Source organism: Artemia franciscana, chromosome 21 (genome assembly GCF_032884065.1).
Source record: "Artemia franciscana chromosome 21, ASM3288406v1, whole genome shotgun sequence".
Lineage (NCBI taxonomy): Eukaryota > Metazoa > Arthropoda > Branchiopoda > Anostraca > Artemiidae > Artemia > Artemia franciscana.
In genome coordinates, this window is record NC_088883.1 from 33,747,820 (window position 1) to 33,774,049 (window position 26,230).

The following is a 26,230-nucleotide window of genomic DNA, read 5'->3' on the forward strand; positions in this document are numbered from 1 at the left end:
ACTTCCTCTTATATTGAGCTTAACAAGAAAACAAGGTAATTAAACTACGTAGTTCATTATAAAGCGAAAATTAACAAAAAATTACAATCTAAATTAAAAGTAAATGAAGAAGGTAACCATGAAGGAAAAAATTATGCATATAACTTACTGAAATTTAAGGGATTATCGAGTCAAAACTGATGTATGCTTTATTTGAAGTAAAAACAATCTGAAATATCAGAATGAATTCACTAAAATTTCCTGACTGGGAATTTTAAAATTTTATACCAGATTCAGAGAGAAGATTGAAGGATGTTTCAAATAGCATATTTCATTCTTAGATATTTCATAGTAACCCTGCAATGCACACTATCCTTGTTTTCTGTTTCAGAAAAATCGGCAGTACTATATTTGCTTATATCACATGGAAAATTCGAATAACTAAACGGTGATCAATTTAAAAAATAGTTTTCATAAAGAGAGAGTTTTTCAAAGAAAAGTAAAGAGCTGTATTTAAACGATGGACTTTGCAGAAATAAATTAAAATTTGCACCAGTAACGTTACACCGACTTTGAACCTATTCCTGGTACTATGGTGGACGATTTTATTCCATTGAATGTGGTCAAAGGTCTAAGTGACAACAATTTCAAGCCAGGAGAGGTCTCCAGTGCCATCTTGTCTGAATTCACCCATGAGTGAGAGGCTTATGAGATTCATAGAAATATGCACCTCTTCTACGTGTGAGCTAATATCTGTCAAAGGACAAATTGACAAATGTGTTCTCGTCCGTCTGTGATGAATAGAGAGGCAGCTGAATTTTTTGTCTAGAGGTTTGGGATGGAGGCATCACCTTTTACTCGTCCAAGAGATCCATCTCTTCTCATAGGAGAGGAAACGGATACAATTCAGCCCATTCTAGTCTTGACGAGCTTAGAGGGGATGTACAAATTAAATAGCCTCCAATTAGAGTAAAATTTCCATGGAATGTGTGTCAACCCCAGGGGCTTTGTTATTTAATCTTCGGTTTGCTTTGAAAAAAATTGCTTGTCTCAAAATTCCAATCGGATATGTTCGGATAAAAGCAGACGGGGGGGATAGTGGCCCTCTAATCAAATTTAATTCTTAAAAAGGAAACAAGAACTTTCAATTCTTTAGTGAATGAGCCCCCTCTTAAGTTAATACGATCAGCCCTTCCATGAGAACCTTATATACCTTCACAGCATAACTTACAACTCTTACCACCGGGCTCTTGGGGGGGGGGGCTGTCGTCCTCGGAGTTTAGTTATCTCATCATTGAATTATATTTAATAAAACAGCTTTATCAAAATTTTGCTCTAAGATGTTTGGGGGAAAAGTGCGTGGAGGCTAGTTACCCACCACTCACTTTTGAATCAAAGATCACAAGAAATTTCAATTCTCAATCAAATGAACCCCCTCTGAACGTTAATTATTTGAACAGAAAGACTGTCTCAAAATTTTATCGAGTACATTTAGGAGGAAAGGGTCTGTGTGGAGGTGCTGATCACCCTCCAATAACTTTTGACTCTTAAAAGGGCGCAAGAACTGTCGATCTCCATTCAAATGAGCCCCCTACTAAGCTTTACGATCACCCATTCCATCTGAAGTGCCTCTAGAGTAAAAAAAATAGTAAATAAATATGAAAACACTGAACACTTATGGTCTTTATTAAGCTATAGCATTACCTCTGATAAGAAGATTTTTCAAGTGCTAAGAAACTTTAGTGTAACCAGTAAGAGATTGAGAACAGGGTAGTCCCCTTTATCAGGGCCGTATCTAGGATTTTTTTTTTTCGCGGGGAGTTTTACACAGAAAGACCCTCAAAAACATTTTTGTTCCGTTTTTACGAGTTAGACAAAAAGTCAGGGGGAGGAGTTGAAACCCCTTAGTCCCCCCCACTGGGTAAGGCCTTGTTCTTTATATACGAACAACAGAAAAATTTGTTTCACATTTTAAAGTTCCTCCTTACTTTTAGCTGATAAGAACTTTTCTGTTTTTTAACTAAACACATGAAATCAAACGAAATACGCCCTCAGAGAGCAAACAAAGTTTGCTCTCTGAATACAAGGGAGTTTTCCTTCTCAGAAACTATACTTTTAATTAGGATTTTTTATCCTTTGTATTTTTGGATGGACTGGTAGACATGGTACCTGAAAGTCCAACCCCCTCAGAGCGCCTAAGACCCTAATGTTGAAGGGAGAGACCTATAGTCATTCTTGAATAAGTATAACATTTTTCTTGTTTGTCCACTGTTACTGTTTTGGAGCGACAATACCCGCAGATATGGCCACACCTGAATAGTTACTGTTCTAATTAGTGCATGGTGTCGTTACAACAATGATGAAAATATTATGTCGCATAAATGGAAAAGTATGTTTCCAAAACTATGACTTTAAGTAAATTTTCTCAATCTACTCACTTTAAGTGACAAAAATACTGTGTGTATGTGTATCTTTACCCGGAAACACCTGTATTTTATTTTTATTTTTTTATGGGTATTCTGAGATTTAATACCCTGAAAACAATCAAGATTGGTCACAAGAAAGTCAAAGAAAAAGTCCTATGCGTGACATCATATTTATGAGTACGTCATGACGATAAATTACACCATCGTTTCCCCCGAGATTAGTCGCAACGTTTTTAGCATCTATGATGCATACAAAATTACAAAAGATGACCAATGACCTCTGAACAGGTAAAGAATCAACAAAAACCACATGGAATCGTAAATGTATAGCCGTAATGGCTATACAAAACTTGCCAAAAATACAAAAGACTCGTGATACTTTTCAATATTTATAGAATAGTAAGAGTTGAAGAGGGACACATTTGAAAAAAGCCTAAAAATATTCAAAAAAAAATTTAAACCATCACAGATACTGGATCATTTCAGGCAATACTTATGGCTCCACTTAAGCCAATCTGCTCTGAGAGATGAATATGCAGCCACACAGGCAAGAAGAAATTCCAAAATTTCAACTTTTCTACTATGCTCCACTATTTTTCCAATCCTGGAAGCGTCAAAATTGGCGACATTGAATTTCGTAGTGAAGATTTTTTTTAAGCAATAATAAATTTAACCTAAAAATAAATTTACAAGAAAAAAGAAGAAGAAAATCTAGGTTTCCAGCAATACTGCAATCTCTCTTAAGAATCCTTCCTGAAAACTTAGATCCGAAAATTTATCAACAAATGACCGAGCTGCTTCTCTTATTTCTCGACGCTCAGTATCTGACATATTTAGTATTTGTAATATGATGCTGGAGTATTCATCTTCACACTCTGCTAAGAACCCATTCCGATTATCACCACTATTGACTATAATGTCATATTTAGGCCCACCCGATCTATGAGCAACCATTATTAATCCAGCTGCCATACACTCAACAACACCAATTCCAAAGTGTTCATTCCACATAGTATGAATTCCAATAGTTCCTTCTTGTAAAATTGTTTTCAGCTCATCAAAGGTCGCATTTACTCTAAATTTGACAAAATCTTCAATAGAAAGATGTTTACAAAGGTCCTTATAGTTTTCAACTCGTTTTTCGTCAATTTCATTACGGCAGCTCCCAACAAAAATAAGTCGTACTCGTTCTTTCAGCTCGTCAGGTATAACTTGCAACAAACTAAAATATGACATAATCATCAAGTGATGGTCTTTTTCAGGTCGAAACTGGGCAACAGCTACAATATTTATCATCCGCTTCTGTGAATCAGGAATTGCTTTAATTTTCAAAAATTCGTCTACATTACATGGTGGATAAACTTTTTTTGTTCTAGATGGTATATTCCACATAGAGTTTATATGATTTTCTGTCCAAGAAGAGTTTACCATAACAACATCAGCAAACCTTCCAACAAATCCATATAACTTAGCAAAAGTTTTATAATAAATAAGTTTAATAAACCTGAAAATTGCTCCTCTATTATTGTATGCTGCCATGTTTGTGTCAATATTGATCAGCATGTCTTTACTAATTGTCGGGTAATGAACATAGCACCCAATTTTTGATCCTACCAGTACTTTGAACATTGGGAAAGTAAATGCATACCCCATGGTGTCTATATACACATCTGGTATGTGTAGAATCATGGCCTCAAATCCAAGTAGAAGAGAGCCAAGACTCTGGCCCATCAGTGTCAAAACAGGATATCTGGCTGCTTCTACGAAACGCGTTAACCGTAGATACTTGAACGTTATCGGTTTTTCTATTTTAACGTTGAATCTTCTCCTTGCATTTGAAAGCAATATTTCTGGAGAAACATGATCACCTGTGTAAATTATAATGGATATATTCCGATTTTCATAACGCTCCTGAATTGCTCTGACTGCACACCACAGAACTCTTTCCCCACCTCCTCCAGCATCGCAATATGGATGAAATATACCTATTGTTGGTCCTCGTTTTTTTTTGTAATGTCGCTTTTTCAGCTGTCTCAAATAAACTCTTATTATCCCAAGTAAAATCAAAAAGAACACAAGTGTGCAAACGAAAATTTTCGTCACTACAAATAAAATCATTTTCAAAATGATTATGAGTACAAACAAACTTAAGTATAAATCATTTTGTTATTCATGGGAAAGTCTCATTTCATAGAGTTCTGACAATTTAAATCTCATAGATGTTTGCTAGTTCACTACAACTCTTTGATTTTATTCTACTCCCGATTTTTTTGCAATTGCTATTATGTTTTATTCAGTTTCAGATTCGTTTTAAAAAGTCACTAAAGGGCTGATGGCTTTTAATAAACAAAAAACTGACGTATAATTCACTCTCTTATTGATGGGAAAGCTTCATTTAATAGAGGTCTGACAATTGTAATCTCATACAGGTTTGCTAATTTACTATTACACTTTGATTTCATTTTCTTCCCGATTTTTTTACGATTGCTTTTATGTTTTATTCACTTTCGGATTCGTTTGAAAAAGTCATTAGAGGGCCGATGACTTTTATTAAACACCCTGAAGTGTAATTCACTCTATTAATGATGGCAAAGCTTCATTTCAGAGAGGCCTGAAAATTTTTATCTCATACAGGTTTGCTATTTACAGCTACATTTTGATTTCATTTCCCTTTTGATTTTTTTGCGACTGCTATTGTGTTTTATTCAGTTTTGGATTCGTTTGAAAATCTCACTAGACGGCCGATGACTTTTGACAAAAAACTGAAGTATTATTCACTCTTTTATTGATGGGAAAGCTTCATTTTATAGAGGTCTGACGATTGTAATCTCATGTATATTTGCTACTTTGATTTCATTTTCCCCGAGATTTTATTGCGACTACTATTATGTTTTATTCAATTTCGGATTTGTTTGAAAAACTCACTAAAGGGTTGATGACCTGTAACAAACAAACTGAAGTATAGTCCCCTTTTTATTCGTGGGAAGGCTTCATTTCATAAAGGTCTGACAATTTTAAGCTCACACAAATTTGCTAGTTTGGTGCTACACTTTGATTTCATTCGTCCTGTGGTGGCGCAGTGGATTTGACCTTAGCTTGGTAATACGGGACCCAGAGATCGAATCACGCTGCAGGACTGCACTGCAGGGCCGACGCAGGAACCTTAGTAGTCAAGAAGCGTCGTTAATCTGATACTTTGATTTCATTTCCCTCCAGATTTTGATGCAATTGCTATTATGTTTAATTCGAATTCGGATTCCTTTGAAAAACTCACTAGAGGGCCGATGAATTTTAACAAACACACTGAAATATAATTCAATCTGTTATTGATAGAAAGCTTCATTTCAGAGAGGTCTGATAGTTTTAGTATCATACAGGTTTGCTAGTTTGATTCTAATCTTTGATTTTAATTTCCTCCAGATTTTTTTGCGATTGCTACTATGTTTTATTCAGTTTCAGATTCGTTTGAAAACCCACAAGAGAGCTGATGACTTCTAATAAACTAGCTGAAGTACAACCTATTCTGTTGTTCATGGTAAAGCTTCATTTCACAGAGGCCTGACAATTTTAATCTCATACAGGTTTACTAGTTTACTACTAATCTTTGATTTTATTTTCTTCCAGATTTTGTTGGCATTGCTCTTATGTTTCATTCAGTTTCAGGTTCACTTGAAGTACTCCTGGAGAGCGAATGACATTGTAAAAATAAGGGCAAACATATTCTTTTGCATATTCTTTTGAAGCTGTGAATGTGACAACACAATTAGACCATGCAATCATTAATTAGCGCTGCTTAAGTAAAGAGCAATTTGTCCACTATGTATTTTTTGCAACTTTTCACGTTGTAAAGGAGGAGTTGTTGAGAAAAGTTTAGAATAAGCTAATTCGATTGGAAATTCAAGGCTCTAGTGTCCTTTTAAAACTCAAAAGTGATTGGAGGGAAACGAGCCCCTTTTTAACGCCCAACAAATCTCCGTTCACATACAATCAAAATTTCAAGATAGCTATTTTGTACAGCAGAGTTAAAAAGTCCAGTAGGTTTGTCTTTGGGGATGCCAGCCGTCCCCCTTCCTCCAAAACCCTTGGCAGAAGGGCTGCAAGCTATTGAATTCATCCACTGTCTAAACATAGTATTTGTCATTGACAAAAGGTCGGCATTTTTGAACTTTTAGTACCCAAAGAGAGGAAGGAAAGCTGAGAAGTCAGTTTGCTGGGAAGTCAGCCTGCCCCAATGTCCATTCATCATGGAATCAGTTTCAACTGGAGGTCCCAAACTGGAATCCAAATTCGCTTTATGCATGTCCCTTTACTGAGTCCCCTCCATGGGAAACGAGTCCTCCAAGTTGTCAAGTAGAACTTATCTCTATTAGTAAACACTTGATACCTAATTACGAGATCCTGACTATTTTGGCTGAACGGATTTCAAAGGCGTACCCCAACTATAGAAAAATATATACAAATGGATTTGTCCAGAGGGAAAGAGCTGAAGCAGGAGCATGTATCCCATCCCTGAATTTGAACATCTATTCTCCTCTCCCATTGGGATCTTCTATCTTGTCTGCTTAATTATGTACCATTTGCCTGGACTTGGACGCACTTATAAATTATAACATGTAAACTGAAAATATACTCTGTCTCTCTGAATCCAAATCAGCATTACTATTGATCCAAAATGTTAATAGAATTGCCAATGGTAAGAATTTATATAATATTAGAAGGCAGCTTCTTAATCTTAAGATCAACGGAAATGAGGTTTATTTTCAACATGTTCCAAGTCATAAAGGCATCAAATATAATGATATGGCTGATTCTCTAGCAGCAAAGCCTTCTATGTTAATTCCTATTCCTTCCTCTGACCTCAATTCACGAGATATTATCAGGCAAAGATCCAATGTTAATCACAGTAAATTAATTTTATCTCAATTTCATACAAGAGTAATAATATAATAATATATTACCGGCTGAAATCAGGTGACCTACTTCTAAATAGCTTATTATTTAATTGGAAGCTACATCATTCCCCTTTATGCCGAGTCTGCTTTTCAGCAGACAAAGCAATCCAGCATATATTATTTGATTGCCAGGCTCAGAGTGAGGAGACTATTGCTCTTAAGCGTTTATGCTCCTTGGCTAAGATTCTAAATACTTATACAGCTATCCTGGATTTTAAGCTGCCATGGGAAATTGGTTGTAAGATATTTAAGGCAGCAATTGATATCTTAAAGAAGAGAAATATTGTTTGATAATGATTAAAGCTTGAAGAAGTCAATTCTTAAAGGACATGATTTATCTATAGTTTTGATTGTTCAGAAGAGAGCGGGATACATTCAGGCATGCTTTTGAGAGATTAACAAGGGGAATGTTGAACTAAATCAAAACATGATATATGCATACTGGCTGTCAAAAGGGTGTAACTTGGCAATGACTGAATGAATTAATGTGGAATTTTTAGGAAATGATGAGGGGATGATAAATTGCCCAAAAATGTAATTTTTGCATGCTACTACTACCACAGCTTCTAGTGCTATCACTTCCACTGCGACTACTGAATTTGTAGCGAGTACTACCAATGCTGAGGATATTGAAGTAAAAATTTGAGGAAATGTTGTAGTGAAAGCTGAACCAAATCAAAACATACTACGTACATACAATCTGTATCCTAATTTCTTGCATAGCAATGTCAAAGGCCCATTAGCATAGATAACAATTTGACATCGCCGATTACCCGTAGATCATGAAGAACCAGAAGAAATTACTGCCTTAAGCACGCAAATTCAGAAAATAGTCTATAAATGTCAACTGGTCACGACTTTAAGTAAATCCTTGTACCTTGTTTTCATGATTAGTTGTTATAGATTAGAGACAGTCTGTATTACCGATAGTTTAATATAAAGCACCCCAATTTGACCCAGACCTGGCTCCTTTGAAAGAAAGATCTTACTAATATGGAGATAACCCAGTATCATTAAATTCTAGATTAAGAGTTTCTTGCAATACTGGAAAGTTGCCTAGCTTAGGCTAGTTAGATGAATCAAGCTCTTAAGAATGAAACCAGGGCTTAAAATGGCTCCTGAGAAGGTATGGCCAAGATACTAATGTGCATAAGGCTATTCTCATATTTATAGGGCTAAAAAGTTTCCTTTTGTGACAGGTTTAACTTCCGATGGTCTAACAATATCTAACAGGTCTAAGCATGATGGGTCTTAATTCTGACAAAAATGTATTAGGCTACCTTAACCTTCAGTTTTCAAACACTTCTTAAACTTAGAAGATGCAATTAGGGTACTGTTATTGTAGTTGAATTTTCAGCCATATAAAGTTTTCTTTTTATATATCTATATATATAAAAATAAGTTGTCTGTCTGTCTGTCTGTCCACGTATGATGTCTGAATTATTTCTGTCATATATCAATTCAAAAATGAAAGTATTCAAGCCAATGTAGCTGAGTTGGTAACACATTATGTTCCAGGTTCTAGGTTTGAGAGGCTCCAGGTTTGAACCTTGACTTTAAAAACTAAAAAGAAAAAAAAACTAAAAAAGGTAAAAAACTAAAAAAGAAAAAAAACTAAAAAAGGTAAAAACTACAAAAAAACTTAAAAGAAAAAAAACTAATAAAAAAACTAAAAAAAGGTAAAAACTACAAAAAAACTAGAAAAAAAAGTAAAAAAGAAAAAAAACTAAAAAAGGAAAAAAGCTAAAAAAGGAAAAAAACTGAAAAATAAGGAGAAAAAGAAAACTAATAAAAAAGGGTAAAAACTACAAAAAAAAACTAAAAAGAAAAAAGAAAAAAAACTAAAAAAAGGTAAAAAACAAAAAAACTAAAAAGAATAAAAGCAAAAAAGCAAAAAATTTATTTCATCATATGGACACTCAAAGAGAAATTACAGACTGGGACACCAGGACACAAATGACGACTGGGACACTGGGAATATAAATGACTAGGACACAGGGAATATAAATGACTGGGACACAGGGAATATAAATGACTGGGACACAGGGACACAACTACAATGGGGATGCCAGGAGGCACAGGGGGATATACAAATGAAGACGGGGACACAGAGAATGTTTGATTAGCAATCACCATCAACAAAGCTCAAGGGCAATCATTAGAATCATGAGGTATAGATCTGAATACGGATTGTTTTTCCCATGGACAATTATATGTTGCATGTTCAAGAGTCTGTAAACCTGACAATCTATTTATATGCACAGACAATGGGACAGTGAAGAATGTTGTATATTTGCAAGTTTTATGTAGTTAAAAACATATATATATATATATATATATATATATATATATATATATATATATATATATATATATATATATATTCACAGGTGGGACACAGGGACACAACTACAAAGGTGCATAACTAATATGGTGCATAACAACTTATGCATGCAGGGGGGCTTGGGGGGGGGGGGTGCAAAGCACCCCCACCAACTAGGTGTTGGGGTGCCACGTTAGTTAAAAACATATATATATCTATCTATATACACAGATGGGACACAGGGACACAACTACAATGGCACGTAACTAATATGGCATGTAACAACTTACATGCAAGGGGGGCTTGGGGGGGGGTGCAAAGCGCACCAACTAGGTGTTGGAGTGGTGCAAAGCACCACCCTAATAGCTAGTAAATATATAAAAATAAGTTGTTTGTGTGTTGACTGATGTCATGTTTGTTGACTGACATCATTATAAAGATTGAGCATAATGACATCATGTATATATTTTGAATGCTTGTATATGATACCAACAGAAATTTATACCTGCTCTTTCGTTTTGATTGAAGATTAGTGCTTATCTATTGCAAACAAACTTCTCAGGCATTTGGGAATGCCTTCACCTAATCATACTGCTTCTATTTCTACATGTGTAGAATGGGATTGTGAACAAAGTTACAAAACAATTGATCTATTGTCATATGTTACAGAATGGGACACTGGGGCACAAGGAATATAAATGACAACCAGGACACTCAAAGAGAAATTACAGACTGGGATACAAATGACAAGCAGGACACAGGGAATATAAATGATGACCGGGACACTCAAAGAGAAGATACAGACCAAGACACCAGGACACAAATGACGACTGGGACACAACTACAATGGGGATGCTGGAAGGGCACATGGGGGATATACAAATAACCATTGGGACACAGGGAATATTTGACTAGCAATTACCATCAACAAAGCCCAAGGGCAATCATTAGAAAAATGTAGTATAGATCTGAATACAGATTGTTCTCCCATGGACAATTATATGTTGCATGTTCAAGAGTCGGTAAACCTGACAATCTATTTATATGCACAGACAATAGGACAGCAAAGAATACTGTATGTTTGCAAGTTTTATATTGTTAAAAACATATATATATATATATATATATATATATATATATATATATATATATATATATATATATATATATATATATATATATATATTCACAGGTGGGACACAACTACAATGGTGTGTAACTAATATGGCACATAGCAACTTATGTGCTTGGGGGTGCAAAGTGCCCACACCAACAGCTAGTATATAAATAAATTTATATATTTTTAAAACCATATAGCCTAAATTAGGATTAAGCCAAAGTGTAATGGTCCAAACAGTTTTGATCTGCTCATTTGAGGTAGAGTGTCCATTTTGCAAGGTTTGATAGTAAAATTCTAGTTGATTGACTTCTTGCTATCTTGGAAAGGGGTTAGGTTAGGGAAATGAAACTTTCAGGGATTGGTCTACAGGCTAAAGTATGTCCCAGGAAGGTATTTTGAAGTACCTACCTCAACTCCTTCTAAAGGCCCCTGGCCTTTGATGACCTTTAAAAATATGAATGTTATAAAAGTGAAACCTTGCAAAACAGACGGTAAAATTCTAGTTAATTGACCTCTTGCTATCTCAGAAAGGGTTTAGGTTAGGAAAATGAAACTTTCAGGGATGAATCTACAGACTAAAGTATGTCCTGGGAAGGTATTTGAAGCAACTACCTCCACTCCTTCTCCATCTAGAGGGCCCTGACCTTTGAAAATATGTGTGTTATAAAAGTGAAACCTTGCAAAATAGATCTTCTGCTTAATTGAAGTACAACAAAATTGTTTTCAGCTTCATAACTTTGCTCAATCCCATTTTATAAGGTTTTTAAGATATGCAAATACATTTCCTCAAATTTTGAAAAAAAAAACATTGATATGGCTCAAAATTCTACTCAAATAGCAGGAATTGCATTTTCAGAACTAAAGGCAGAGAAAAAGCAACTAGTAACTGAAAATTAAGGTAAAATGTTGTTTTGTCAAAGTTTTAATTGGTATAGACCTGTCATGTAGGCAAATTTCAGGGCCCTCTAGAGGGAGAAGGAGTTGAGTCAGGTACTTCAAAACACCTTCCTGGGACATACTTTAGCCTGTAGACCCATCCCTGAAGGTTTCATTTTCCTAACCTAACCTTTTTCTGAGATAGCAAGAAGTCACTCAACTAGAATTTTACCTGTTTGACTTATGCAAAGCATAGCCCAGGTTGTAAAAGGTCACCAAAACAGCATTTTTGGGAGAAATAGAAACTGGTAGAAGGCTAGTCAGCTGCCTATTAAGATGAATCTAGAATTTCACACTTAATTACCTGAATTTCCATTTTGAAGCAAAATTAAGGTCCATATTAAATCTTTTCTGCTTTATTTCAAATATGATGAAATGTTGTCACTATGCTACATCCCAGTGACAGACCATAACAGAGGTCTGCTGGAAAAATACAATTTAAGTCTCCTTGGTAATGGTGAGCACAAGGTAGGTGTGGCCTATGATGATCATTCTTAGGTGTTTTGAAGCCAACACTGCCATAAAACAGTAACTTCAAAAAGAGCATACAAGATGATTAGGTATGAGAAGTGATATCAGTTTCCTAGCAAGACACTCATATGACAAAGTTGCTATCAATAGGTAGTTGAATAAGACAGACTGTCATCCTCATATTTCAATGACTTTCTATTCTATTCCGTTCCAAGTTTCGACTTAAAGGATACAGCTATAGGTGTAATTGCTATTTCAGCTTGAGTTTGCAAGAGTGGCTAGTTATGTTGCATTTGACTGGATCAAGGCTTGAATGCCCTCTTGTGACTGCATATTGCTAGTTGCTGTGTAACTAATTGTCCTTTTATCAGCTTTCCTAGATTTCTTTTTGTGCTTGTCTATTAAACAGAAGGTTAGGTTCAAGGTTCAATTGGGTTTAATTAAAAAAAAGGAAATAACTAAACTTAAAATACACTGCTCTGTGACAAAACTCATGTTGAGACCCATGATACCCAGAATACACTCAATAAGTGAAGTTAAGGTAATCCTAATGAAATATACCAAAACATGATGATAATATAATACTTCAGAAACAGAATTATGGAAAGCAGGCTACACAGAACACATTATATTAAATACTTAACATAACCCCTAACCATATGTATAAATATATATGTACATTGTAGTTTTCTCACTAAAAAAAAGCAAATCATAACTGATCTAGGAAGGGAAACTGGTTTCTATTATCACTTTCTATGCCAACAGCTACAATCTGTTTAGGCCCACATATTTAGAAAGCATGCAATGTGATCTTCTTAAAATCTAAACCAGGGCACAAAACTGGCAACTTGAGTTCAACATATGAAAGTGTAATGTCCTTCCCTTTGGTAGCAATGACCCCTGTCACCAGTACAACATTTCTGAATGACAAATACTTCACTACTGAAGACAAGTCTCAAAGAAAGAATGGCACTTGTCTGTTAAACAGAATGTACTCAAGAGCTATTCTATGAAACATAGAAATATCAATAGTGTCATTACTGCGTTGTGTTATCATTAACGTTTTCATGAAAACTGCCAAGTAGCACAGCTTCCATGCTACCCCACTTTTTCCACACTGGGTTCCATGCATGTTCTTAAATCTTTTTACTGTGTTTCACTATAAGTTTAGCATCAGCTATAGTATTATCTGCTATATGAAGACTGTTGATGAGCTTTGATATCTCAGTAGGTATTTGTGTAACAGAAGAAAGTGGTCAAATGTTCAGCCAGTATAAGAATCTTCCAGAAGGATTTAATGTAGGGAATGTAGGGGAAACTAACTGTGTCGTACAATTATATTCTGTACTATTTTAATTTCAATCCTTGCATCTATTTTTATGAGAAACAAATATGGCTTTTGAGCAGTTTTTTTTTAAATAACCTTTAATTTATTGATTCAAAATGAAGTATAGCCTAGTAATAACATTAAAAACCCAACTCATATATAATAACATGACATACAACCAAAACTACAACTCGTCACAGCATAAACCTGTCTGCAGCCAAAGCATAAGTGTAAAGCTATATGTTCTGGATATATTTTTTTATGGCCCTCTCTTCTTTGGGTACCTTGTGACAAGCTGGTTTGAACCATAGTCCTTAGAGTTGCCAGGTTGTTCATATATGTTTATTTTTTGGACCGTTCTTTTTTATTTTATAAAAGCAGAACATTTAGTAGCATTGCTAAAAATTATCTGGGTACTGTTTTTGTTCATTTCTTCATATTTACGTTGCTCTGTGAAAATAAAGTTGGACCATCCAATAGAGAACGAAAACGATCAAAAATGGGGTTTTTTAAAGGCCAAATGAAAATACTGAAGAAAACGCAGAAAGTGAATATTTCGAGAGAACATCCGCCTCTCTTCTTCAGTGCAAACAAAATATTATGATCAAGGAAAAAAACAAAAACCATAAAAGAAGCATAGAATGCACAACAAAACCAATGAAAAAAACCGCCAAAAAAAATTTAATACAATTCAATAAAAGACCAAAAATTAATAGAATTAAAATCAAATACCTAACAAACAATAAAGTGAGTTATTCGCCATTATCCGCAATTTGCACAAAATACAAACAAATATGAATTGCCATAAATGGATACTAATGAACAACTGAGAAATAAAAGAAAAAATTCATTCACTCAAAAACAAGCGAAGCAGCAATGGAATAAATTGGAGAACTAGGTCACTTGCTTTCTGATTTTAACCATTTTTCCTTCAGTATTTTCATTTGGCCTTTAAAAACCCCATTTTTGACCGTTTTCTTTCTTTATGTTATGGCAGACCAGTGTGGTTTATGAAATTATCTGTATGAAAATTATGAAGGATTGACTGAGGGTGATGCTCTACAGCATAGATATATATATGAACATTAGCAGAATGTCTTATAGTCTCAATTAATCTAGAAGTCTCTTCATGACTGCCTCTTCACACAATGACAAATGTTTAGCTCATTACAACGGAATGATCTGATCCAATGCCAAGTCGCAATTGAAACTATTGTTCTGATGTACTCGGAACCTCCCATTCAGTGTGCTATGATGTGTTATTTTTGAAGAAACTTTTTGCTACTGTTGGTATATATATTTATGCTGTGGTGATGTTCACAAGGAATAAACTGAGCAGTACTGAAGGTGTTCCAGGCTGGTTCTAGACAGACTCCTCCACCCCCACCCTTAGATTTTTCATTTTTGAATTGAAATTTTTTTTGTAGGTCTTCATTTATTTTAAGGTCCTATTCAGGAAATCAGAAATATTTCAGAGTACATAAGAACATAAAGGCAAAAGATACATTTTTTTTTTCAAATCATAGAGCCAAAGGATTTTATTTGGATTTCTTTCTTAGTCTATTAGTTAAGTCTATTTGCTTTTGCAGCAAAGAATCACCAATTCATTTTTTTAATTCAGTACAATTTTTAATTTCTTTAAAATTGCAAATAAATTAGAAAATTGCAAGTAAAAATTAAGATATTTTTTTTTATTAGTACCACTCAATTTTAAAATTGCTAATTTTTTGCAAAGAAAAAAACCTGTACCTGTGCATTTTCCAGGACAAGAGTGAGGGAAGCTATAAGCCTTAAATTTGGTTTTTAATAGGGCTTTGCAACATCCTTCTCTTTTTAAGATATTGCAAGAAACACTTAATTATTTTTCGTTATTCTGAAATTGCGCAAAGGACTCGTGCAACACCAACGCAGATGCATCTGACTGCAGACAAAAGGTATATATGTAGCACAGAATCTCTATCTCTCTCATCAGCACTGAACTCTGTTTCTCAGATGTCCATGAGATAGCATTATTATTGCCGAAATCCTTTAATGTTGAAAAGACATCCATAAAATATTACTTTTTTTATATATACAAAAAAAATGGTGATTGCCTAAAGGATTATTGTAGTCTTCCAGCCCTATCTGGAAGCTTATTCTGGAACAATTGAAGCATATTCTGAAGCTTACCAGCACAAAAGACTGCCGAGACCTGGAACTGAGCACCAAAGACTCTTTTAAGCTCTTAGGTGTTTGGTTAGACTAGTGGTCCCCAACAGATTACAGGCCATGTCCAACCTATTCATTTCTAAAATCCTGATGTCCCTCTCGTGGTAATTAAATTTTTGTTTTTCAACAATTTATGTGTAAACGCCTGAAAAAGCTGAAACGGCTATTAATTTGGTGTTTTTTTTTCGGGTCGTCTTCTAGGCATATTTGATGCTATTGAAAAATAGGTAATAAACGGTGACATCTTATGGAAGTCTTTCCACCACTAAAGGCTTTTGGTAATAATTCTTTTTACCTTTTTTTTTCGTGTGAATGAGAGGCGTGATTCTCCCACTACAACTGACAATTCACTTCATGACAATTCATCATGCCGCCTAAAGCCAACATAGCTATACATGCTCCTTCCATCCCAGTCTATTCAGAGGGTCAAGCTTTACCCCCTCCCAAGAAGTTCCAATTGCATTTAAATCATTCCTTATATCCTGTGATACCCATTGCTTTAAGTTGCACCTGTGAGAAATGTTTTAATTTAGTATATTTCTTTTTCCAGATTATTACCAAAGATTGTTAATGGAGGAATAGCTGGAATTATAGGTGTTTCATGTGTCTTTCCAATTGATTTAGTTAAAACAAGACTTCAGAATCAACAGATTGGGAAAAATGGAGAACGTCTCTATGCATCAATGTTTGTATATTTAATATTTACTTTTTTTACTACTTACATTACTATTTTTGAAGAAGAGTTAAGCGAATTATAGTAACTACTCACACCTTATATGTTGAGAATCTCAAAGAGTTAAATGAAAAAGAAAATTTTAAGCATTTTGTGGTTTTTTGGAAAGTAATTGTGGAAAAAAAAGTTTTTTATAACTCTGTAGTTATTTCTCAACTAGTATAAAAAAAAACTGTATATAACTCTAGTCTCTGATTAATGAAAATGATGGAAAAGGGAATACCTGGCCCCAGGGAAAAGATATACCCACAGACATCAATATTTATTAGGCAACTAATTCTTAAAAAAAAAATATTAAATTATCTACAATCTTGATATTTTTTTTTTATAACAAAGCTAACAGCTCTATATTGGGCCTAAGAGTATAGGAGACTGGCACGAGTGTATTAAAGTGCTAGTTTTGAAAAAAATGAACATCGCCTTCTAGCGTTATTTTTTTTAGCGTTGTCCTTTTTTTTTAACTGGAAAAAAACCTTCCCAGGGAGTAAGTTTGGCTCTATATCCATTCATGATGGTTCAATTTTCTATCTCAACTCCTTAGCAAGATAATGAGAAGTCCCTGTTCAGTAATACTGCTATTTTGTCTATTTTTCTTAAGTATGTGTCATTTGTTTTTTTGCTGCCTTTTCAGCTCAAGCTAGACACTTAATTTTTACTTGATAATATTTATTTGTAATACGAAATGCTATTGTTATTTTTGAAACTGGATTTCTAAAGAAAAACGAACTAGACAAAAAATGTAAAAATGCTCACAAAGGGTACTCAAACTGTTTGGGCCTCTATCCCAAAACGATGAAAAATCTTTCGGTTCCCTCCTTCGGGGCCATGCGTTTGCCTCTCCATCATTTTCCTTGTTCTGCAACTAGACATTTCTACAGAAAAAATAAAATAACAGTTGCAGATGCTTATTTTATTAGCAAATGCCATGAAACGTTAGTTTGTATGCTCTAAGATCTTTTCTTATGTTTTTTTTAGTATTTCCGGGAAAGATAATAGCCTAAAATATCTCCAAATACTATTGCTACTAACAACTCACCATATGATCCCAGTTATCGTGTCATTATGAACAACCAGTCATGATCCAAAAACTGAAACCTGTCAACGTATGCTTGTTGAGATAGACTGCTCAACAAAAGCCAATATGCCATCTCTTATTCCTTTCAATCAAGCTTCGATATATTTGGCTAGTAGTGGTCAGCCCCCCCCCCCCCCTGTTACGGTCTGTGAAAAATAGAATGCTGGATTTTCTTGTTATAAAATACCAGTCTTTATGCAACAAAATGAAAGAATCTGAAATTACCGTATGTCAAATAATATCGCGGTTACAGAAACGTGGAACCATGATATGTCGTCAGGTCATATGGCAGGCTACGAAATTTTCCTGAGCTCATCTCCCCCCCCTCCCTCAAAATTTCTTGAAAATTTCACCTTCATACCCTTAAGCATAGTTGTATTAGTAGTCACAGTAGTAGTATTGATATCACTAGTAATAGTATTGAATAGCGCTAGGACTACTAACAGCGATAATTTTAGCCTATTGCCTTTTGGTCAGTAGAAAATCCCTCTCATCAAGTCCTGGAAATTTCAACTTAATACAATTAGCCATTACTATGACATTGCTGATATGTCCTTTTGATAACCTGTACGTTCATATACTTCTTGAAGTTTTCATCTCAATGCTCTTAGCCCTACAAGTAGTTGCAATAGAAGTATAGTTGTAGTAGTAGTAGTAGTAGTAGTAGTAGTAGAAGTAATAAATATAGTAGTAACAGTAGTATCAGTAGTAGTGTGCACATATTGCCTTTTGGTGAGATGATCTTCCCTTTTTAGCATTCTCTGAAAGTTTCAACTTAACAACCAAATCAATTCTTGAGATACGCTATTTTGACAATGTGCATGCACATAATGTCTTTTGATTTAGTTCAAATTTTCCCTCAATATTGTAAATGGAGTAATGTGGTAGTGGCAGTGGTGGTAGCTGTAGTAGTATTGGTAGTATGCAAATATTCCCTTTTGATAACCTCCCTTACCATTTCCTGAATTTTATAACTTAATATACTCAGTTATTCCTGTGTTGCACCCTTTTGACAATGCATTTACACATGACTTTGTTTTGATTAAACATTCCTCTCAACATTCCCTGAAAAGCTCACCTGAATACCCTTCTTCTTCTTGGAAAGTAAAGTTCAAACATGCATACCTTTCTCAATAACATATACTATGTGTAAACAATGAACGAATTGCCTAACTTACAGCCCTTGTCCTGAGGACTGGGAGGAGGTTGACATCTCCAAAGACATAATTACTGGACCTTTCATCAATGCTGAACAAAATAACTCGTAAAATTTTGATTGTATTTGTTTTGGGGAATGAGAGGCTTGGGGGAGGGCTGATGGCCCTCCATTTACTTTTGATTCTTAAAAAGGGCATTAAAACTTCCGACTTCCAATCAAATGAGCTCCATCTGATCCAAAGTTTTTACAACTACCTGTTCCATAAAAGTCTTATAGGCCATGGACATAGCTTACAGCTCTTGCCCATGAGCTCTGGGGATTGTGTCAACCCTAAAGACATTGTTGTGTGATTTATGGACTGTAGGTAACAAAATGGCTATCTCACAATTTCAATTGAACGCCCTTGGGAAAAGAGGATGTCAGGGAGGGGTCTAGTTGCTGTCCATCACTTTTGACTCCTAAAAGGGAACTAGAACTATACATTTCAAGTCAAATGAGCCTCTTCTAAAGTTCTCACAACAATATGCCCACAATATGCCACATATTGTGAGAGAAAAGTTCTCTCACAATATGCCCCTGCGGTATAACTTACAACCTTTATTCCTAAACTCTGGGGGATTCTATCCACCCCAAAGGGCTTGTTATATGATCTTTGGACTAATTTTGAATAAATGGCTATCTCAAATTTTTGATCGGATGCATTTGTGGAAAATACGGCAAAGGGGGGGGGCGTCCCCGATCACTTTGATTTTTAAAAAGGGAACTAGAGCATCTTAACTCCAATCCAATGAGCCCCCTCCGCAATTTTTACGACCACCCTTTCCATAAAAACCTTGTATGCCCTCAGGGCATAACTTACAACCCTTGTACTGAGAGCTCTGTGTGTGTGTGTGGGGTTGTCATCCTCAAAGACAGAATTTCCAGACCTTTCAACTACGCTGAACAAAATAGCTATCTCAAAATTTTGATTATATGTGTCTGACATGTGATCCAATAGAAATGGGGAACTGGTAAGCAAAGATGTTAACTCATGAAAATGAAGAGGTTTGGCAAATTTATTCTCAAAATCTAGGAGGGGGTGGGGTCAATTAAGTGTTCTTCGGATTTTTTCAATAATTACACCTGAAACGGATTTTTCCTATGAAAATACCAACAAAGGTGTTTTTTCAAGAATTAGGGGGGGGGCAAAATCAAGAAAGGCCAATTGCGCCCCCTCTACAAAATTAACGCCCCGAGTCCTAAGTGCGGTATCTTCAATGATCTAGCATGGGAAGACAGAGGAAGATGAATCATCTTTGCCATTCTCACTACTACATCAGGCGACTTCATTAAAACAGCAGACAACTTAAAATAACTAATTATTAGGACGGTTGTGTGCACTTTTACAAAACTTATTTTTAAATTCTCCATTTGAAGTTTTCCTATCCCACCGGGCACAAGTTAAGATTTCATCTCCTTTATTTTACGTTTTATTACAGTTGATCAATTCTGTAACAATTTTATATCAGTCGATACAATTGATATAACCAACCTTTCATTAATTATTATTCATTACTACCGAAATGCTTAACATTATTAATCTATGTAAATATACCAGTTATTTGGTTTATATTATTTAATAAATAATAATTGCTAATTATGATTAATGCAACTAATTAGTATAATCATAGTATTACTTAATTTTTATCGTTTTGATTCTTATTTTTAGGGCGGATTGCTTCAGGAAAACCCTCAAGGCAGAAGGCTACTTTGGAATGTATAGAGGTAAGAACGTAAGTAATTTTTATAATCTATAGATACTTTGTTAACTTCACCCACTATTTTAATTGATTGAACACTAAGATGAAAAGAATTGATTTGTGTTGACAGTATTGTATCTAATATGCAAAGGTTCAATAATACCATACTACTACTAACACCTATTGGGGCACCGAGCAGCCTTAGGTCCACGCCACCACAATTTATTCAAAGATTCATTCTTTCCTATGAATTCCTAAATTCCTCTAAATCTTATCTTATGACCTTGTCCATTCTATTTGGAGATGACCTGCTTTTCGTTTGTCCCTAGGTTGTTGCAATGCCGTGCCGTTTACTAGGCTATAATTTCGTCGAGAAGTGCCCACTCTTCAAGGTCATCCTGCATCGTAACTAACCGTCATGGTTCTAGTTCGGCAAACTAGTGAAAAACAACATCACTATAGGACCACGCAGGTAGGGCTGCCCTCCCGGGTATAGGCACGGAGGAATGAACTTTCTACAAAATGGAGACCCCAATCCATATCGGAGTACGGGCAGAGCTCCAGAATTTTTGTATCCATACTATTGTCGTCAAAATATTCTCCTTTACTATAATTCCGAATTTTAATTTCTAAAAATGCACAAATAATATAGATTCATGCGTTCAGAAGTGAATACGTTTAGTGGATTGTATCCTTATATCTCCAGGTTTTAATACCAAAAATTCCCCTCTACACACACGTCTTGTGACCATTTTCATGTATTGGAAAAGTTTCACAGCTACATTTTGTAGGCCTATTTTAAAGAAAATAATTGCAAAATAGTCAATATATGACGAAATAAGCTCGAATAAACAAGAAATGAAATTCAACCCAAAATTCAAGAATATTTATTTATTATTCTCCATGTTATTACTATTATTACTATTATTATTCTCGATATAGTAAGGATATGTTTAAAGTTTATGATCAAATTCTAGTGGTATAATTTGTTATTATAGGAGTCGGGCTGGTTATAAGAAGGAGACAAACAAGAAGTAATCCATGTGGCGAAAGAGTGGTGCCAACGAGGGGATATTTACCTTTATCCCCCCCCCTTCCCATAGATTTTAAGAATTTTTTATGCGGCGTGTTTCCTTGAGAACTCGCTTTTTTCGTATTTTCATTGAAAATTGAAAAAATATTCCCCTCCTATATTTTGAAAGGTATGTTAGTGTTAATCCCCCCGTAATTACTGTGAATTGTTGCCAACGGTCGTTAATTATATTTTTAGTGTAGATGTGTCATTAGTTGTGTCGTATATGGCCAAAGAGTTTGATCAGCATTAAATTCAATAATTGTCAATAGTATATCTAAATATTTTTTTTTAACCTAGCAAATTATCTAGTATTTCAGATTGATGCTTGGTGAATGTTTTTTTCCTCTTCTTTTTTTAATTATGGATTTGCTTTGAATATTGATAAATGCGAGTACATACCATTTAATGTAAAATCGTCATCTACAGTTTTTGTTTACTACCGTGGAAATCTTCTTCAAACCGATTTGCTAATTTTATTAAGTGGCTTGGAATCCATATTCGCAGTACGCTGTCAGAGTTCCGTTCAAAAGCTGTTGCCAACATTAAACAGTAGCTTCAGATAGGCTACGGAAAATCGTCGTTAATCAAACAGAAGCTTCAGATAGGCTATGGGAAAATCGTCGCTAATCACTCACGTCGAGTACTCGCCCGTCTTCATAGTAATTTTTGCGACCAGTCTGTTCTATTTATTTCTTGTATGTATTCACTGCTCAAGAAAAAGCAACTAAAATCAATTTGAATGATGTACTTTAGGTACCTGAAGTACCTATTTTATTTGCCTCGTTCTTACCGTAATCATATTATTGTTAGTAAATTCAGTGCTACAGAGTCATTTGAAATATTAAATACTGTTCTAGCTGATAATGTTGTTTTTTCTCTGGGTTGTTTCCACCCCCTAATCCGGTTATTTGGCCGTTCATGGTTGTGTATTATATTTGTGCATTTTAATTTTTCTTTTTTGTTTCTTTTTCCTAGTACTTCGCTTGGGTTTTGTTGTTCGATATCAAGTTAAAAATAAATTATTATTATGGCACTTTATAACCGTGTAACCTTCTGTAGTTCCCAAAACTAATTTGGTTTTCATGTTTTTACGTAAAACAAGAGAAGAAGGAAGAATCAAAAGAAGAAGAAGATACGTGAAATCAGAGAATAAGCAATGAAATATTCTGCCTAAATGTTTCTCTTTAATTATATTTACCACCGTATATTTTCCGTGTCCATTTTTCTTTTCAGATCTAACTTTTTCTTTGAGAATAAGCCTAACGAGTGTATCTTCATGGCTCTCAATTTAAATGCCAAAAATCCAGGGTTGACTAAACTTATTTTTGGGCGCAAAACAATGAAATTACAACTTCTATTTAATCATTATTTGATTCAAATTATGATTTTCCATTAACTTATATTTTGTATTAACTATTCAAAATTTGTCTTTCCAATGTAATTCAATTATAATTTAATTCATTTATGACATCATTCGCCTTTTAATTTTTTCGTAAGACCAGAACAGATACATAAAATGTTTGGCTTAGGTATTTCTGTTTGTTACTCTTCGCGCCTGTTTTAATTTTGCATCAATAACGGCTTTTCTTTAAGGTTCGGCGGTGAATATTGTTTTGGTGACACCAGAAAAGGCGATCAAGCTTGCAGCAAATGATTTTTTTCGACACCATTATACTGGACAGTCTGGGTAAACTTCTCCCATATACGGTTATTCCCACTCTATACTAGTTCATTTCTCTTTTTGTTTTCTAGTTAGAATGTAAATATCATTTTCTAGCTCACGATATTTTAGTCGTATTGTAAATGTCTTGCGACATAGCCGTATTTGTAAACTAAACTTTGAGCAATGTGTGACCCAAGGTTCTTAAAGTACTAAGGTCAATGAAAATGAAATCTGATTGTTTGAATTTGTTAAGTGGAAACTTAACCTGGTGTTAAGTTATCTGGTGTCTCTAGTATTTCTGGGTCTTTACTCAAAGCACTAAGGACTGTGAAAATCAAGTTTGATTATTTGAATTGGTTAAGTGGAAACTTAACCTGGTGTTAAGTTAGCTGGTGTATCTGGTGTCTCTAGTATTTCAGGGTCTTTATTCAAAGGACCAAGGGCAGTGAAAGTGAAATCTGATTATTTGAATTGATTAAGTGGAAACTTAACCTTAAGTTAACTGGTGTATCTGGTGTCTCTAGTATTTCAGGGTCTTTACTCAAAGCACCAAGATCAGTGAAAATGAAATCTGATCATTCATAATCGGTTAAATGGGAGCATACATAACCACGTATATTTTTCGTAAATAGGAAAAATCAAGAAATCAATTCTTAATAAAAAAGCCCTCCAATTGGAGTTCAGCTATTTGGTGGTAGCGGGTACAAAATTAAAAGGAAAAAAACTTGGATGAATTCGAGCAAAAAAAGCTAAAAGCACCAAAAAAACTCAAGAAGTTGCAGCTTTTCTTTGAAAGTTTACTCTGCTTTGGGAATTAACATATTGCTATTGTTTGAATATTAACTAACAAAAAGTTTTATCAAATTCGATAATACGTTCTCTTATTGATTTTCATTGTTATTGTAGAAATATAACTGACTTTACGTTATTAATTAAAAGTGTAATAAATGTTGAACGGACATAATATTTTGATTGGTCAATCTTACATTTTGACAACCACTCACTGCATAATCAGTTGATCAATCAACCAATCAATTCTCTTTTTTTTTCTCGAAAACTGTTAATTCCTGGTTGGAACTCAGCCACAAAGCAGATTTCCATAGTTAGATCTGATCTTCATATTTTTGTCGAGTTTTGGAGATACGGTAGAAATGTAGCTGAAGGGGGTCCACCGGAACCAGTAAAACTTTTTAAGTTGTCTCTGAGAGAAAAATTTTGGGAACCTCTGCTGAAAATTGATACTATTTGGTCACTTTTTTGTGCCATAAGTCACTTTTTTAGAGGGGATAAGTGCATAGAAGCCCTGCTATTACGAGTTACTTTTGTTATTTATTTATCTGGGGATGAAGGATGACAGATTGCCAAAGGTAGTCCTTGTCAGCCAACCATCTAGGCCCAAACGAAAAGGAGGTTTTCTCCGAATGGGGTGGGAAGATTTCGTAAGGAAAGATTTAAGGGGAAATAGGACAATTTCTTGGGATGGTATAAAAAGAGCCTTTAAATAGATTGGTGATGGAAGAGGACCATGTGTAGTTGTGTTCCCTCAGGCGGCTTGGGGCCACAGTGAGTTGTTAGTTCCTGAAGACGTTCCAGAAACTAAATTCAAGGGAAAATTTTGCATTCATAAATCTTGTCCTGGGTTTTGTGGTTGTAGTCAGTAAGGGGTTAAATATGAGAATTAATCTTAATGTTTCTGTTTCGTTTTTTATTTTCCCTGTGGGTGGTGCCCTTTGGGTTCTGGAGGATGGCAGCAAGCCTGCAACTCAACCCTTATTCTTTATCTAGTCTTAGGACTTGCTATCTAGAGAAGATGCGTTTAGCGGAGAAGCTTTTGAATCATTATCCGTTTTTACAAACTTATTTGATCAGGATTAACTTTTTGTGATTCTTTATAGCCAGAGCCGTCCTGGCCGAGTGGATTGGTGCGCTGGGTTCAGGATCCTGTGTCTGAGAGGACGCGGGTTCGAATCCCAGTATATCCAATTGTTCAGATTGGGACGGGGGTCAGTGGCGTGATTCTGTAAGCTTAGTCAGAGTCGACAAAGTTCTAAATGGGTACCTGGAGAAATCTGGGGAAGGTAAACAGGAAGGGTGTGCGAAAGCACAGGATGGTTGGCCCCCAATCCCATTGCACTTCCTGGCTAAAGGGCCAAGAAACGGAGATCAGCACCGCCGGTAGGGACTGTAAAGTCTAATGCCGTTTCCTTTTTTTTATATAGCAAAGCTGTTGTAATAAGCCAAATATTATATTTTTCAAGTTTATTTTTTAGTTTCTATTGACTCAAGGAGATATTTTTTTGATTTTAAGATTAACACTTTGGAGGGAAATGGCTGCTGGTGCATCCGCTGGCTTTTGCCAGGTTATCATTACAACGCCTATGGAACTACTGAAGATTCAACTTCAGGATGCGGGAAGATTGACAGCACAGTCTAGAAATGGTAAGTTTACCTTTAATTTTTAAAAAGTTGACATTTTCAAAAGTTCCTTTCATAGACAAACATTGATGCTCGGAACTGACAGGAACTCTTTTTAAAAGTTCAGAATCACACATTAAAAGTGAGAGTATGTTTATGTACTTTTCATCGTCACAAAAGAAAATGCTTCTCAATGCGCATGGCAGTTCTACAGTTTCACATGCCAGTTTTAATGCGCGTGCGCGCCTGGTAAGTTGTATATCTGGTTTATGGTCAAACTGTACGGGGTAATCCATTCGGGAAGTTTATTGTATTGTTCAAGAAAAAAATTCAAATTGAAGAGAAAAAATTGTTTTAAAAATTTAAGAAAGAAAAGATATTCGATATTTTTTTTATTTTTTTTCATAAGCAAATACCAATGCTAAGAACTGGCACAGATTTTCTTTTAAAAACTTCTAGAGTTAAATCTTAAAAGTAAAAGTTGAATATATACTTTTCATCATTACAAAAAAATTGCTGCTTAAAGTCAATGACTGTTAAAGTACATCAGGGACGTCTGGTAGGTAAATTTTCTGGAAGCTGGTTAAGTTTTTTTTTTAATTCCAGTTTTTCAAAAAATGCCATTTATT

General features: G+C 34.9%; 2 protein-coding genes across 2 annotated transcripts in view; one reads left to right on the forward strand and one right to left on the reverse strand.

Moving 5' to 3' along the window:
• Nucleotides 1–3,116: 3,116 nt before the first annotated feature.
• Nucleotides 3,117–4,523, reverse strand: LOC136040734 (GDP-Man:Man(3)GlcNAc(2)-PP-Dol alpha-1,2-mannosyltransferase-like). Its single transcript, XM_065725039.1, has one exon. The coding sequence runs from the start codon at nt 4,521–4,523 to the stop codon at nt 3,117–3,119; it is 1,407 nt and encodes a 468-aa protein (XP_065581111.1).
• Nucleotides 4,524–8,140: 3,617 nt separating this feature from the next.
• The window catches only part of LOC136040966 (mitochondrial glutamate carrier 1-like), a 36,524-nt gene continuing 18,434 nt past the window's right edge, over nt 8,141–26,230 (forward strand). The window contains exons 1-5 of the mRNA XM_065725435.1: nt 8,141–8,220; nt 16,293–16,427; nt 20,418–20,473; nt 23,117–23,210; nt 25,495–25,625. Coding sequence (XP_065581507.1) covers nt 8,198–8,220; nt 16,293–16,427; nt 20,418–20,473; nt 23,117–23,210; nt 25,495–25,625 — 439 coding nt within the window. The 5' untranslated portion in view covers nt 8,141–8,197. The remainder of the gene's footprint in view (nt 8,221–16,292; nt 16,428–20,417; nt 20,474–23,116; nt 23,211–25,494; nt 25,626–26,230) is intronic.

Bases quoted from the DNA above. Each gene is read 5' to 3' on its own strand.
- LOC136040734 (XM_065725039.1), bottom strand. From the start codon at position 4,523: ATGATTTTATTTGTAGTGACGAAAATTTTCGTTTGCACACTTGTGTTC.